Here is a 15,875-nt window from a genome sequence, read left to right on the forward strand (position 1 = left end):
TTGGTCTCACTCCCATTACTTCTTGTTGGATATTGAAGTTATACTTGGGACTTTGTTAAGATCCAACCATGCAAAATGTGAATTATTTATTTATAATTTTTCAAGTGGCACGGCAATTCCTCCAACACTGGTTTCACTTTTTAACCAACAGTCAAATGTCAAGTGCAGACGTGGTGACAAAATGAGAGGCACTAGACAAGGCTGTCCATTGTCTCCACCAGTGTTTTGGTTATAAAAACATTAGACCATGTCTTACAAGTACACCGGTCATTCCATTTGATGATGTTTGTTTTCACAGTATCTGGGATATTTTGGTGATGCCAAAATACAATATCAACGACTGTACGTGAAGTTTCTGGAGAACATCAACAAAAAAGACTACGTGAGAGTGTGCTCTCGCAAGCCCTGGCACCGAGCCTCTCTGACTGTGAGGTAAACAGTGGTTACATTAGAATCTTGCATTACAGCTCACACAGCTCACACAGCGCTATACTCACTTCTATTCAGCCCCAGTTCCACTAGTGCCTAGTGCTCTAGAACAGTGGCACCTCCACATGCAGGTTCTTACTACTGTGTACCAGCCGCCACAGATTTAAGGCGAGATGCTGCAGGGGAAAACGTAGTGGTCAAAGTTGAGTACAGAAAAAACAAGTAAGGAAACACCATCCAAGGAGCCGTCTGCATCGGGAGCGGCACCTCGGCTGCAGCCACAGGGACCAACACAGGGGGCCCGGAGGAGGCGATGTAGAGACACCACACCTCCATCCAGACACCCACAGGACAGCTGGAGAAAGTTTTCTGCCATCCAGAATTTGATTCTAAAATGCAGTTAAAAAGTGCATCTATTGGCCTGGTGTCATCTGGAGACATGGAGATGTATAACTGTGTATCATCAGCATAACTGTGAAAGTCGACCCCGTGTCTCCTGATGACATCACCAAGAGGGAAGGATTAAACAACAAGGAGCCGTGCATTAGACGGTTATAACGCACAACGCGGAGTCAAGAACATGTAACATGCATTATAACGTCTAACGCGGCTCCTCGTTGTTTAATCCGCTTATACCAGGGTCCCACAAACGTAACATTTATAATAAATGTTTTTTCATTGACTAAACTCACTAAATCTGCCAGACTACGGGACTATTTTGTGTGGGTTATTAGCCGGTCACTGAAGGCTGGTCTCAGAGCGAGTCATTCTCCGCAGCTATTACGAGGATCTCAGTCAGGCTCAACGACACAACATCAGCACAGAATCACAACACAACAGGACTAACCCGGAAACACTTTTCCCTGGAAGTAAACACCGATATGCGGCACTCGTGGGCAGGAGTTATTTACCTTTTACAAGGTTTAAGCTGAAGCTAGCTAGCTAGCTCAACCAGCTCAACTGTTTATGGAAACAGCTGCGGTGGAGTCGCTCACACCTGGGCCCCCCCAACTGAAACTTTTATGTTTGACTTTACTAATCCAGACAAATATGCTTCAATGCAGGATCATTTTATGTACGCCTGTAAATGATGAATAGCCTTAACCGTTTTCAATAGAAATGTAAAGCTCATATGTTATTAACAGTAGCTAACCGAGCTGCTCACTCTCCTCTACAAACATTTAGCAAACATTTTGTTTTGGCCAAAAACGTTGAAATTAACACAAAATCCATCTCATACGTTCCTGTCAGTCACTAATTACGCCTTTATCTGATTCAGCTGTGTCATGCGTTGCTATGGCGATGCCACAGTGGAGTGATATCCCAGTGATTTAACTACCGGACTACGTGTGCGGTTATACCAAAATAATGCACCAGCCAATCAGAATCCAGTATTCACCCAGACCATGGTATAAATACAGGTTAAAAAGTACTTGGCCTAAATTCAAACCCTGGGGCACACCACAAGTGATTTTATGGACCTTAGAGGAGCAAGTATCCACACTTACCATGAATGTTCTGTCTGTGAGGTAGGAAGTAAACCATTTGTGGACAGCACCAGAGAAGCCGATGTGTTTTAAACAAGCTTAAAGAATAGTGTGATCGACTGTATCAAAGGCAGCGCTCAGATCCAGTAGAACCACCACAACACAAATATCGACATATTTTATATCCACATGTCCTGAAGGCTCCCCGAGACGACGCTAAAATCCAAATATGGTCATTTCCTTTCTGGGAGAACCCCGTACCAAAGACCACAGAAACTAGCACACATTATAAAACTTCAGGGCTGCTTTTCTCAAAAGGCTTTTTGTTCCCCTCATGCAATGACATCAGCATACCTACAGACTCCAAACTTTACAGTCTTGGACTTAACAATATTTAGAATTGTTTTTCAGAGCGATTTTGTAATATCTAATTTCTGCCTGATTTATTCAGGTTTGAACACAAAAAAACAAGGCGGAATTAGATTTTTTACACATTTTTCACTCATGAATGGCTTATTCAAAAACAAAATAAGATCCAAAATCCCCTCTGAAGAAATCTTAGTAACTAATATATAAACAAAATAAAACCTGGGTCTATCCATTATTTAGATTTTGTTGCTGAAAATTTCAGCAATTTTGACCATTCTTAGGCACAAAATATCTTATTCTTCTATGACAACATAAAATTGCAGAAAAGTTGCAATACATTTTTTTTTCATCTTTACGTCAGTGATCTACAGCAGAAGTTTCAAATTGATATCACTAAATTCAAAATTTCCCAAGTTCACCTGCAGCGTCTCGCCTTGATATTTAGAGATGCATTATTGCCATTTCGCCCTTATTCATGGTTAATGGTTTTGTGTTTTTGTACAAATAAGGTGGTGCACGCCTGCATCCGTGTTTTCATAAGTTTATTGAAGCGTATGATTCCTCTGACCCGAATGCCTGGGCTCAGGAAAGGCATTTCAAACCAAATCTGCTGCTTGTCATGAAGATTTCCTCTTTCCATACAGTGTCTCCGTAGAGGTGGTTATGGTGTTCCAAATTCAGATGATCTATAGATTACATATAGCATGCACACTCTAATGCACACACAGTCTAACGCACACTATAACGCACCTCTAACGCACACTCTAACGCACACTGTAATGCACACTATAACGTACACTCTGACGCACACTCTGACGCACACTCTAACGCACACTCTGACGCACACTCTAACGCACACTCTGACGCACACTCTAACGTACCTCTAACGCACACTGTAATGCACACTCTAACGCACACTCTGACACACACTCTAACGTACCTCTAACGCACACTGTAATGCACACTCTAATGCACACTCTGACGCACACTCTAACGCACACTCTGACGCACACTCTAACGTACCTCTAACGCACACTGTAATGCACACTCTAACGCACACTCTAACGCACACTCGAAACGCACCTCTAATGCACACTCTAACGCACACTATAACGCACCTCTAACGCACACTGTAATGCACACTCTAACGCACACTATAACGCACCTCTAACGCACACTGTAATGCACACTCTAACACACACTCTGACGCACACTCTAACGCACACTATAACGCACCTCTAACGCACACTGTAATGCACACTCTAACGCACACTATAACGCACCTCTAACGCACACTGTAATGCACACTCTAACGCACACTATAACGCACACTGTAATGCACACTCTAACGCACACTATAACGCACCTCTAACGCACAATGTAATGCACACTCTAACGCACACTATAACGCACCTCTAACGCACACTGTAATGCACACTCTAACACACACTCTGACGCACACTCTAACGCACACTATAACGCACCTCTAACGCACACTGTAATGCACACTCTAACGCACACTCTGACGCACACTCTAACGTACCTCTAACGCACACTGTAATGCACACTCTAACGCACACTCTGACGCACACTCTAACGCACACTCTAACGTACCTCTAACGCACACTGTAATGCACACTCTAACGCACACTCTAACGTACCTCTAACGCACACTGTAACGCACACTCTAACGCAGACTCTGACGCACACTCGAACGCACCTCTAACGCACACTGTAATGCACACTCTAACGCACACTATAACGCACACTCTAACGCACACTCTAACACACCTCTAGTGCACACTCTAACACACCTCTAACGCACACTCTAACGCACACTCTAACACACCTCTAATGCACACTGTAACGCACACTCTAGCTCACACTATAACGCACACTCTAACGCACACTCGAACGCACCTCTAACGCACACTCTAACGCACACTATAACGCACACTCTAACGCACACTCTAACACACCTCTAACGCACACTCTAACGCACACTCTAACACACCTCTAATGCACACTCTCACACACACTCTAGCTCACACTCTAATGCACACTCATCACCTCATCATCTTTGAAAATAGCCAGTAATCAACTACACCCACGTGTAAAGGCACTTTAAGATGCAATCAATAAAGCACACACTTTAAATCATCTAAAATGACAATGAGACTGATATCTAAGCTTTGAGAAACATGATTGTGAATAAACTCTTGCGCCACAACTAATAAAAAAAAAACAGTTTGACAAATCATTTTTAATGCATTCAGCTTTGACTTTAGAGCAAAAAGCTTTCACTTGTGTGGTCTGCTCCACAGTGAGGCTGATGATTCTTGTGTTCATTCGGGGGGGTTCTGGGAGGAAAAGATATGGCTCATTTCACTTTGAGATTCGGAAAGAGCTGCTCGGTCATGAACGTCACATCACTACAAACAAGCCATTAGAGGCGCCTCTGACCACCAGGGGGTGGTATTGCAGCAACGTCAGCTCCCCCACCAAAGAGAAGCGCTTTCCTCACCCATTGGCACCAACACAGTTTTTTTTTTTTGGTATCAGTGGCCAAACCACGGATATTCCTGGGTATTTCAATAAAACTGCATTCTCAGAGAAAAGATTCTGTTGCGGATGTTCTATATTTGATCATGCTTTTGATCTTTGAAAAATGGGGTGTAACCATGTGTTTTCTCCTTATTTTTCTGAAACTAACAGACGGCAGCCTCTCCACAACCATCTGAGCTCTGTCCATCCACTGCCCCCACCTCGAAATGAATGGCACCAAGAACCAGAGGAAGAGAGGGGAGTGAGGGAGAAGAGAGAGAGCGAGAGGAGAGACAGCGAGAGGAGAGACAAAGAGAGGAGAGAGAGCGAACAAAGAGAGAGTGAAAGGAGAGAGAGGGAGAGGAGAGAGAGTGAGAGGAGAGAGAGCGAGAGGAGAGAGAGTGAGAGAGAGGAGAAAGAGAGGAGGGAGAGAGAGAGCAGGGAGAGTGAGAGGGGGGAGAGAGAGAGGAAGGAGCGAGAGAGGAAAGAAAGCGAGAGGAGGGAGAGAGAGAAGAGCGAGGGTCAAAGGAGAGAGCGAGAGAAGCGAGAGAGTGAGAGGAGTAAAGAGGTGGGAGACAAAAGAGAAAGGGACAAATGCAGAGACCAACAAAAGAGTCGAGATAAAGTGGAGAGGGAGAAAAAGGAGGACGAACGGCTGAGGCTGAAGAGAGAGCAGAACAACAGGCTGAGAGAGAGACCGTTTGAGGGGCAGGAAAGAGACCCGGGGAGGCAGAAGGTCCCGGAGCCCCCAGTGAAGAGGAGCAGGCCCAGCCCAGAGCAGAGGAGCTCATCCTCAGAGTCCGAGTCATCTCTTGCCAGTGATGAGGACACCCACCCGGCCTGTGAGTATCGGACCCTGGGTTCATTCAAATACTTGTTCAAAACATACCTTTGTTACAGAAGGCCCGATACAATACGTATTGTGATACTGAAGGCCCAATACGATGTATTTCGATACAAAAGGCTTGATATGATACATATTGCGATACGGAAGGTCTGATTCGATACGTATTGCAATACAAAAGGCTCGATACAATGCATATTGTGATGGAAAGGGCCTGATATGATATGTATTGCGATACATAAGACCTGATACAATAGTTATTGCGATACAGAAAGCCCGATAAGGATATGTATTTTGATACAAAAGGTTTGATGCGATACACATTGCATTACAGAAGCCCAGATACGATACATATTGTGATACAGAAGGCCAGATACGAAACATAGTGATACAGAAGGCCAGATATGATACATATTGTGCTACAGAAAGCCAGATACGATACATATTGTGATACAGAAGGCCAGATATGATACATATTGTGATACAGAAGGCCAGATACAATACATATTGCGATACAGAAGACCAGATACAATACATATTGCGATACAGAAGACCAGATACAATACATATTGCGATACAGAAGGCCAGATACGATACATATTGCGATACAGAAGGCCAGATATGATACATATTGCGATACAGAAGGCCAGATACGATACATATTGTGATACAGAAGGCCAGATACGATACATATAGTGATACAGAAGGCCAGATATGATACATATTGTGATACAGAAGACCAGATACGATACATATAGTGATACAGAAGGCCAGATATGATACATATTGTGATACAGAAGGCCAGATACGATACATATTGCGATACAGAAGGCCAGATACAATACATATTGTGATACAGAAGGCCAGATACAATACATATTGTGATACAGAAGGCCAGATACAATACATATTGTGATACAGAAGGCCAGATACGATACATATTGCGATACAGAAGGCCAGATACAATACATATTGTGATACAGAAGGCCAGATACAATACATATTGTGATACAGAAGACCAGATACGATACATATAGTGATACAGAAGGCCAGATATGATACATATTGCGATACAGAAGGCCAGATACAATACATATTGCGATACAGAAGGCCAGATACGATACATATTGCGATACAGAAGGCCAGATATGATACATATTGCGATACAGAAGGCCAGATACAATACATATTGCGATACAGAAGGCCAGATACGATACATATTGCGATACAGAAGGCCAGATATGATACATATTGCGATACAGAAGACCAGATGCGATACATATTGTGATACAGAAGGCCAGATACGACACATATAGTGATACACAAGGCCCAATACAAGACTGATATCGTTTAACGGTACCCAGCCCTGACCAGGGAAACAAATAAACAAGAGGCTTTGTCATTTGTGAAGTTTCACAGGTGGGAAGTGGAAGTTGAGTGGGGAAAAAGGCTGTTTGAAAGCACTTGTCTTTAAGTAAAAGAGTGTCTTCGCTGAGCGGCACTGGTGGTGTGTTCCCTCAGTGTGAGTCGCTGCTTGTTGTGTGCAGGCCCTGCCCAGAGAGGCCTGAGCTCCCGCGGCCTCAGGGACCTGTTCAGGAGTTACGTGGAGATGCTGGTCAGTACGGCCCTGGACCCAGACATGATCCAAGCCCTAGAGGACACTGACGGTGAGCCGCACTGATCTCATCCAAATATATCTATGACCTTAACAAACTGTCTTGGTGAAGTGAGAGACAGAGACTGCTGAGCCAACATCATAAGTGCAGCAACAAAAAAGCATTAAGAATTCTGCAATTCTCCTCAAATGTCACTCACACAACAGAAAATGTTATCTTGACAAGTTAAAGTACAAGAAAACAAATCTTATTTCATGTAAATTGAGATATATTATCTAATTTTAAGTGCGATGAGATGTTTTTACTAATTTTAAGTGCAAAAATCCTTTTCAACTCAAATCAAGGGCACATATATGTTGATCAGAAATGTCGCTATGGGGTTATTGCCCCACATTTGCAAAAGGGCTTCAGTTCCCTCCCCACACACACTTCCTCCAGCCCCCAGAAGAGCCGGAGGAAGTGTGCACTTGTTAAAGCAGTGGTGGTGGAGCAGTGGGTGAACGAGTAGTTCTTTTCCCGCTTTGTTTTCTCACACTTTGTTCCTGTGCTGTTTTCCCCAGATGAGCTGTACCTCCCCTCCATGCGGCAGATTGACAGTCTGCTCAGCGGTCAGAAGAGGAGGCTGTTACTGCGGGTCAACATGAGCGCTCCTCACCAGGTCTGACCGTCCACTCTCTCTCCGTACAGTCCCTGAGACCCCCCTGCCCTTCGGCAGTCACGAGGGTCTCGAGTTCATTTGGAGCCGGGGCCAAACAGACTAAGCCTTTTTAAAAGAGCGAATCCTAATTGAACTACTTTTATTACAATAATAATTAACATATAGTCCATTTTAAAGCCTATCTGTACATTTGAATTAGGTTCTAGAGCAGCCGTGTCAACCTCATTTTGGGTCATGGGCCGAAATTCCTCTCCCACAGCGGGTCACATAATGTAAACAGGAAAATACTATGGAGAAAACATTCTTCAATAAACGAAGCTGTGATTTTAAAATGAAGGACTGTAGCCTCATAAATAATAAAGGCTTACACTTGTATTGCGCTTTACAAACATGTGTCACCAAGTTTTTCAAAGTGTTGCATTGCAGTCATTATTCATGTGGTACTATTGTAGCCACAGCTGCCCTGTGGCAAACTGACCATTTACCACGTGGCTATATGTGTTGTTTGTATGCTGATCTCTTATTATGGCAGTGCCCTCTGCTGGACAGAATTCTTTGGCTGCCCCCTAGTGGCTGGAGTCAGCATTCTGGTTATTTCTTTACACATTATTAACGCCGCACAGGAATGGGCTTAAGCAGTCATTCCAAAAGTTTGAAACATCGCAGGCCCCTTTGGGGGGGGCCAATAAAAATATATTTACTGTATTTAAAGGAATGTGTTAGTATTTTACAGATACAATTCAAACAACATTTAACAATGTACTTGTTTTGTGGACAAGTTTTGGGCCCCCCTGTAGTGCCTCTGAGGCCCCCCAGGGGCCCCATAGCCCACTTTAGGAATCACAAAAAGTCAGAGTTTTTGTACAATTCCCATGTTAGCTAATGATTAGTCAGTATAATACTAATAGTTTTGATCCCCACTCTGCCGTTTATGCCCTGGTGCAGAGCAGATCATTAGTCAACAGTGGTGGGAACTTCTTTTTATCTCAAAGACGCAGATTTAGTGACTGACGTTGGCTCAGACTTTGTGGGAGGATTGAGTGAGAATGTGAGGTGGAAGGGCTGCTCCTGAGCCTTTATGGCAGGATACACAGAGACACAGAGGTCAACACCGCGGACACAACTACTGCAATAATCCTTGTCCTTGAGCCGCTAGTGCCATGTGCACATGGTCAGCTAAACAGTTAAAGTTTCTCCCCTCTCGAAGCCCACCTGCTTTAGAGGCTCACTGGCCCTCTGTCTGTTTAAAAGTTGTCTGCAGAAGTGAATCTGCCTCCACACTGTTGGTTGTGTACTGCCTAAAGGGATGAAAGAGAAGTCTCCTGCCTTTGCGGTGTGAAAACCTTTGTGGTGTGTCCTCCAGGAGGCCCTGCACGTCTTCCCCAAGCTGACTGCAGACCCTCTGGACTGTGGAGCTGTGCGTGTCAGCCTGAGCGGAGAGGGCTACAACCGCAAAACCCTGAACGAGGCCAAGAGACGGACCTCCAAACAGCAGGTCAGGAGCAGAACCTTTATCTGCTGCAGTCTGAGGTTCTATTCACCCACGCTCTTGTCCTTCGTCGTCCACAGGAGCTCCAGCTGTCAGTGGAAACCTGCCGCATTTACTCCCTGTACCACGCCCTGCACCACTACAAGTACCACACCTTCCTGCGCTGCAAGAAAGAGGTAGGACACACTTCACTGCACAAAGCTACACGCAGGTTTACAAGTGACGAGCACACGTGGTCCTGGGGCTGGGCACCAGGAAGCAAGGCCAGACAGGTATCCAGAAAATGAAAGCATTGACTTTTGATGCTGTTGGTCCAGGAATAGACTTAAAGGAAGTGACTTGGTTGTTTCTTCTCATTTTTTACACACATATCTTGACATGAGATGAACCCGATATTGTACATTTTTCACACATTATCGTTCTGTTTTCTGGTTCAAGATGTTCATAGATATTTTAGTGTAGGTATTTTAAAAAATAGCTTTCAGGTATCAGTATTGAAACAAAATGTAAGGATCAATTGCTCCTCAGTCTCCATGGTTGTGCATTCATTTCGTACTATAAACCCTAAACAAATGTGAAACAAACTTCTCCTGAAGCATCAATGGAGCCACTGGGAGGGACAGTAAAGGCGCTCAGCTGTGTGGGTGATACAGCCGCAGGGTCACTGAAAGGTCAAATACGCACTGATATCAACTTTGTGCTTTACATGAAAAAGTTGCATAGTGCACCTTTAAAGAAACAACATGTCTTGTGGTCGGGGTAAATGGTCCATAAGAAACGTACCAACGTAACATAACAAATGAAATTAAAATGAATCTGCAGACGGTGCGCGTGAAAAAGAAAAAGTATACAGTATGATCATTTTTGGCCTAAATTGCTAATGGGAAACATTTTATGATTTAAAATGTAAATTTCACTTTTTATTTTTATTTGATCTTCATTTAACTAGGAAAAAAGAGTCTCTTTTCAGGGGAGTCCTGGCTGCAGAGGGGCCAGGATGTGGAAACACGGGGAGGGCGGGGAAGGGAGGGAGTTCAGCTTCCAGATAGCCTGGTGGATAAAACTCTTCACACTGGACACGTGTGGAACTTTTTTTATTTATTTAAGTTGCCCCCTAGTGGCTGGAATCAGTATCGCAGGAATGGGCTGGAGACTTGCTTTAAATGTAGTTTTGTACATGACTGGTGATGTGTTGTCTGTGGGTGGTGAAGGGAAGACTTTGCCATTAGAGTTTTATGAAAAAACTGGTGCAGTTGGTCACTTCCACTGAGGAGTTAACCATTACACAGTATGTGGAGGGTGAGAACCAGTCAGGTCCTGTTTTTGTGAATGGAGACATACATCTGAAAGTGTACTTTTGTTACTTTGACAGTAAAAGGCAGATGCTTAGAGATGATTTGCCCTTGTCTTTGTCAGACGTCGAGTCTGGAGCAGGCCTCGGAGGACCCTGGGCAGGAGGAGGTGGTGCAGCGCTGCATGGCTAACCACGGATGGATCGACAAACTCTTTGGCTCCTTCATGGAACTGCTCAGCCTCAGCGCCAAAGCGTGACCCGCCCACCGCCGGACGCCAGTCAGCGCACGGCCTTGAACAGCCTGGGCCAGACAGGAACAGCACACGGGGGAAGAACTTTTGAGACGGGACAAAGGAACCCATTTCTCACACACATAACACATCTGTTAGGTTTGTGGTGCTAATAGTCATGCTGCTCTTTAGTATTTCCCCACTGTTTCCAAACATGATTGAACTTTTGGTAAAACATGTAGGAGGTGTTACACAAACAGAATGAAGGGAGACACTACAGGCAAAATGTCACTGAACATGTGCCGCTTGGAAACTAAGAATAGTCCGACTCAGTGGTTCTCAACGGAGTCCGGACCCAAAAGTCTGCACTTTCATGGTAAGACAAGGCAAGGCAACTTTATATATACTGTGCATTTCGTACACAAGGGAACTCAATGCGCCTGTACCATATACACTATACTACGTTCATCATCGAGAACAGGGGTGTCTCATTTTGGGTCGCGGGCCGAAATTCAGCTCCCACGGCGGGTCGCGGCCGCATATAATACAGACAATTATAATAATAAGCTGTGATTTGGTCAAAGCCCCAACTTGACTATTATTCATCATTAAAAACAATGAGTTGTACTTGTAATACACGTCACAAGCCTGTGTCCTACATAGTACTACATAGTACTACATAGTACTACATAGTACTACATAGTAGTCAGGGCTGCAGAGAACGTTCATGTTTTTAAGAGCAGGCTCAAGACCCACCTTTGTAGCTTAGCCTTTAAATGACTTATCTATTTATTTAAGCCTAATATATAATATATATATGGGAGGTTGTGCAGGCGCATTGTTTTAAATGTTGTAATCTGTAAAGCACTTTGTGATACCTTTCGGTATGAAAAGCGCTTTATAAATAAAGTTTGATTATTTATTTGCTCCACACTCGGTGGTGGTAAACTGTTATTGAAGCCACATCCGCCCTGGGACAGACTCTTCTTTTACCACGTGGCTATATAATGTGTTGTTCATATCCTGAGCTCTTATTATTATTATCTTATTATTATTCTTTAAAAAATCATAGCTCCGCACAGGCTTGGGCTCGAGACTTACTTTTTTCCCTACATTCTCTGGAATTTATGCTCTACAAGGCAGGGGCCAGATTAAATCATCTCAGGCCGTATGTTTGACACCCCTGATCTAGAACCAAAGCACCATTTATTCCACAAAAGACCATTTCTTTTTCAATTTGGTCTTTTATTTGAGCTGGAACGACTCGGTCACTTTCGTTAGTGCTGTGGCAGGACCCATGCTTGCCACATGAATAAAGAGAATCAATTATTTCACCATTGTTTTATCCAATTCGTTCATTAAATTGTTAATTAATTGCTAGCTCAGTATCCACCTTATTCCGCCCCGCCCATTTTTGCCACTTTTTGCTTTGTCTCGGCACTTCCGTTGTCCTGACACGTCCGGTCGAGCGCGAAGCCCGTTCATTTTAACGGAGAACGAGGGAAAATATTCTCCGCTCAAACCTGATGTTTAGTCGATTGATTTGTGTAAAATGTCCAATGTGCATTTGCACCGACATGTCGACACTGCAGCGTTTCTCCATCGTGTAGTGACTTCTCCAGCCCCATGTTAAAAGGTAGGAGAAAATGGGCGGGCACAATTTATGGCGGCGCCCACGCGAGCCTCCAGAATAAGGTGAATATTGACAGAAATAGTTTGGGGTAAAAGACTAAATCCTGTGGAGGTCCTGATCTGAACCCTGGTCCTCCAGTTGGAAACCGCTGATTTAAAGTGATAGTCTGTAAGTTTGCAAAATGAGGTGATAGAGACTCACGATAAACGATCAAGCTCCTCCCCCTCCCTCTGATTGGACCTGACAGGCCAGTTAACAGGAAAGCTCATCTGATTGGTCAAAGCGATGGCACCTGCCGTCACATTGCTGCCGAGAGGGCTCAGTATATTGAGAGAAATAGTCGCCTTAAAAAAAAAAAAAAGAAATGTGGACTGAGGCGTGGTTTACTACGGTCTCTGGGTGCATGTTGGGTTTCCAGGTGAGCGTTTTGCCCGCGGTGTCTCCCCCACAGCGGCCCCTCAGAGCAGCTCCACGTCAGACCTGTCCACAGATCAGACCTGGACCGAAGGCTCCGGGCCACAACATGGTGAATGTCTAAATCTTGTTGTTTAGTTTGGGTTTCTATGTGATATTATGGAAGAAAAAAAAAGACACTTTGGTTTGCCATTTGAACATTTTTTATCAAGATCTTTCTCGTTCTATATTTAAAAAACAAAAAAAGCTTTATTGTTACATGTGAACGTTTGATTTGATTTTGACAATGGCTGACCGGATGGAGCGTTTTCCCTGTTGGTCCAGAGAGTTACAGTAGGCCTATACATGTTCCTTCAGTATTGTTGATGATGAGTTCACTGACCTTTGAATGAGCCGCAGTTGTAACGCAGTGTAAATAATGTACATAGGCCTCATTCTCTTTTCTGCTGTAAAAAAAACAAACGATTTGACAAAAGTAAACTTCATGAATCATTTCACCTGTGTCGTGGGTGTATTTGATTTCATCGCGAACCGGAGAGCAGACTGTGAGGAGCCACTGTAGTTTTATCATACGAAATGTTATGACATGGTTACACTGCCACATGCTGTTCATATAATAAAAAGGATGTTATTTTCCGGGTCATGTCTGGTCCTGGAGGTGGGTCCCAAAGCCACAGCAGGTCACTGTCATGGACCAAAGCCTGGGTACGGTCTTACGGTCTAATCAACAACAGCTATGAGGCGCACGAGGGCTTCACACAAGTCCATCAAACCAACACATGCATCACAGGTTCAGGGGCAAAAGACTGTCTGAAGAAACCTCATCTTCTGGCTACGTTTCCATGGAGACCAAAGGCGTTCTCCGATTATTGAAGTGACATGCAAAGGGCCTATAGATACAGACGGCATCTCTGGAATCGCCCATATATGGTCATTTTTGAAAACAGTTAAGGGGGAAAACAATTTTGAAAAAATGTAAATTTTCTCTAGTTATTCAAAAACTACTGTAGCAAATGTTGAATTATGAATATAGTTTTCTATTAAATAATGAAAGACAAAGACAAAGACATGAGGAGGAGCAAAGTGGTTCAACAGCCCATAAATACATAAATAACGGAGAATGCTAACTTGATGCTACATGTTAGCATCGGGGTAATGCTAACCCTAGCTAGCGCTTGCTACAACTGCCGTTTTTTCACTTCTACTGACCAATCTGTTGTGACAAAATATCCATATGGGCCCGATTTACACTTGACTTTATTTATGCGCGATAAATAAGTTGATATTCCACCAGAAAATGTCTAAAAAGAGTGGAAAACTGTGTTTCTCTAAAGATTCTATTTTCCCCCTCGGCGAAGCCACGCCCCCTTCTATGACGAGATGCCGTCTGGATCTATCTTACCGGCCTGATACACGGCATCTCTGGAATCGCCCATATATGGTCATTTTTGAAAACAGTTAAGGGGGAAACAATTTTGAAAAAATGTAAACTTTCTCTAATTATTCACAAACTACTTTAACAAATGCTGAGTTATGAATATAGTTTCTACTAAATAAAGATACAAAGACATGGAGAGGAGCAAAGTGGTTCAACAGCCCATAAATACATAAAAAAAACGGAGAATGCTAAAATGATGCTAAATGTTTTGCATTGTGCTAATGCTAACCCTAGCTAGCGCTTGCTCTGACTGCCGTTTTTTTCACTTCTACAGAACAATCTGCTGTAAGAAAATATCCACATGGACCCGAGTTACACTTGACTTTATTCGTATGTGATAAATAAGTTCATATTCCATCAGAAAATGGCTAAAAAGAGTGAAAAATTTGTTTCCCAGAAGATTGTATTTTCCCCCTCGGCGAAGCCACGCCCCCTTCTATGACGAGATGCCGTCAAAGTCAAACAAAGTGACAAAGTGACAAAGTGACTGGGACGGAAAAACAGCCCTGGACTCTGACCAGCCCGGCCCAAATGAGCGTAAATGTGCACTTACCACCCGCCTTAACGGAGCGCATTTTCTCCAGTACGGCTTTACCCAAATCTAAAAGCTTCTCGGCCGGAGAGCAACAATGTAACGCCTCATTTAACTTTTTGTCAAGTCGCCACATTTTTTGTCACAGTTTTGTTGTTTCTTCATTACTTTTTGTGGCTTTTTGTTGTGTTTTTGTCACTTTTTTTGTTACATTTTTTCCATCATTTTTTTAAAATGGTTTTGTCACATTTTTGTGGCCTTTTCGTTGCTTTGTTGTCGTGTTTTTGTTGACTTTTCATTACATTTTTTGTTGCTTTTCCGGCACATTTTTGTTTTGTTTTCATCTTCTTTTTTGTCGCTATTTTGATGCTTTTCTTTTTAGCTTTTAGATTTGGGTAAAGCTCGGTTGAGGCGGGACCGGTGGCCCTAGAGCCAGTGGCCCTTCTGTGCTCTTCCAGAATGGACACATGGCCGGTCCGCCCCTGAGTTGTGATAATGTTGCAAACACCTCAACCTGCTCCGTTTCTGTAAATACCTGGACACTCGCCTTATCTCCAGGGTCGTCTCGGAGACGTCTCCAATGGAGATTTTCACTTGTGTCACTTGTTTCTCAAGAAAACACTCAGGGTGTGCAAAGTAGACAGGAAATGTGCAAACAATTAAATAGTAAATATTGTTCCAGAGTGTTACAGAGCTTTGGAGCATAAACTCTAAACCAGGGGTGCCCAAACATTTTGTCTCCGTGGGCCAAAATGAAAAAGTGCCTGTGAGTCGCGGGCCAAACGCGGCAATGTCAAGCATGAAAAACACATATAACTGCAAATTATAAAGTTACTTTATTTTATTAACTTTTTATTTTTTCGATAGCCCACATTTGCATTTGATTCTATCCATGCAA

General features: G+C 43.5%; 1 protein-coding gene across 1 annotated transcript in view; it reads left to right on the top strand.

Annotated features, from left to right (window-relative positions):
- Nucleotides 1–11,333, top strand: part of prr12b (proline rich 12b) — a 38,475-nt gene extending 27,142 nt beyond the window's left edge. The window contains exons 12-18 of the mRNA XM_079564751.1: nt 299–432; nt 5,001–5,671; nt 7,221–7,340; nt 7,850–7,947; nt 9,311–9,442; nt 9,517–9,612; nt 10,853–11,333. Of these exons, the coding sequence (XP_079420877.1) occupies nt 299–432; nt 5,001–5,671; nt 7,221–7,340; nt 7,850–7,947; nt 9,311–9,442; nt 9,517–9,612; nt 10,853–10,987 (1,386 nt within the window). The 3' untranslated portion in view covers nt 10,988–11,333. The remainder of the gene's footprint in view (nt 1–298; nt 433–5,000; nt 5,672–7,220; nt 7,341–7,849; nt 7,948–9,310; nt 9,443–9,516; nt 9,613–10,852) is intronic.
- The last annotated feature ends 4,542 nt before the right edge of the window (nt 11,334–15,875 follow it).

Source organism: Gobius niger (genome assembly GCF_951799975.1).
Source record: "Gobius niger genome assembly, chromosome: 10".
NCBI classification, from domain to species: domain Eukaryota; kingdom Metazoa; phylum Chordata; class Actinopteri; order Gobiiformes; family Gobiidae; genus Gobius; species Gobius niger.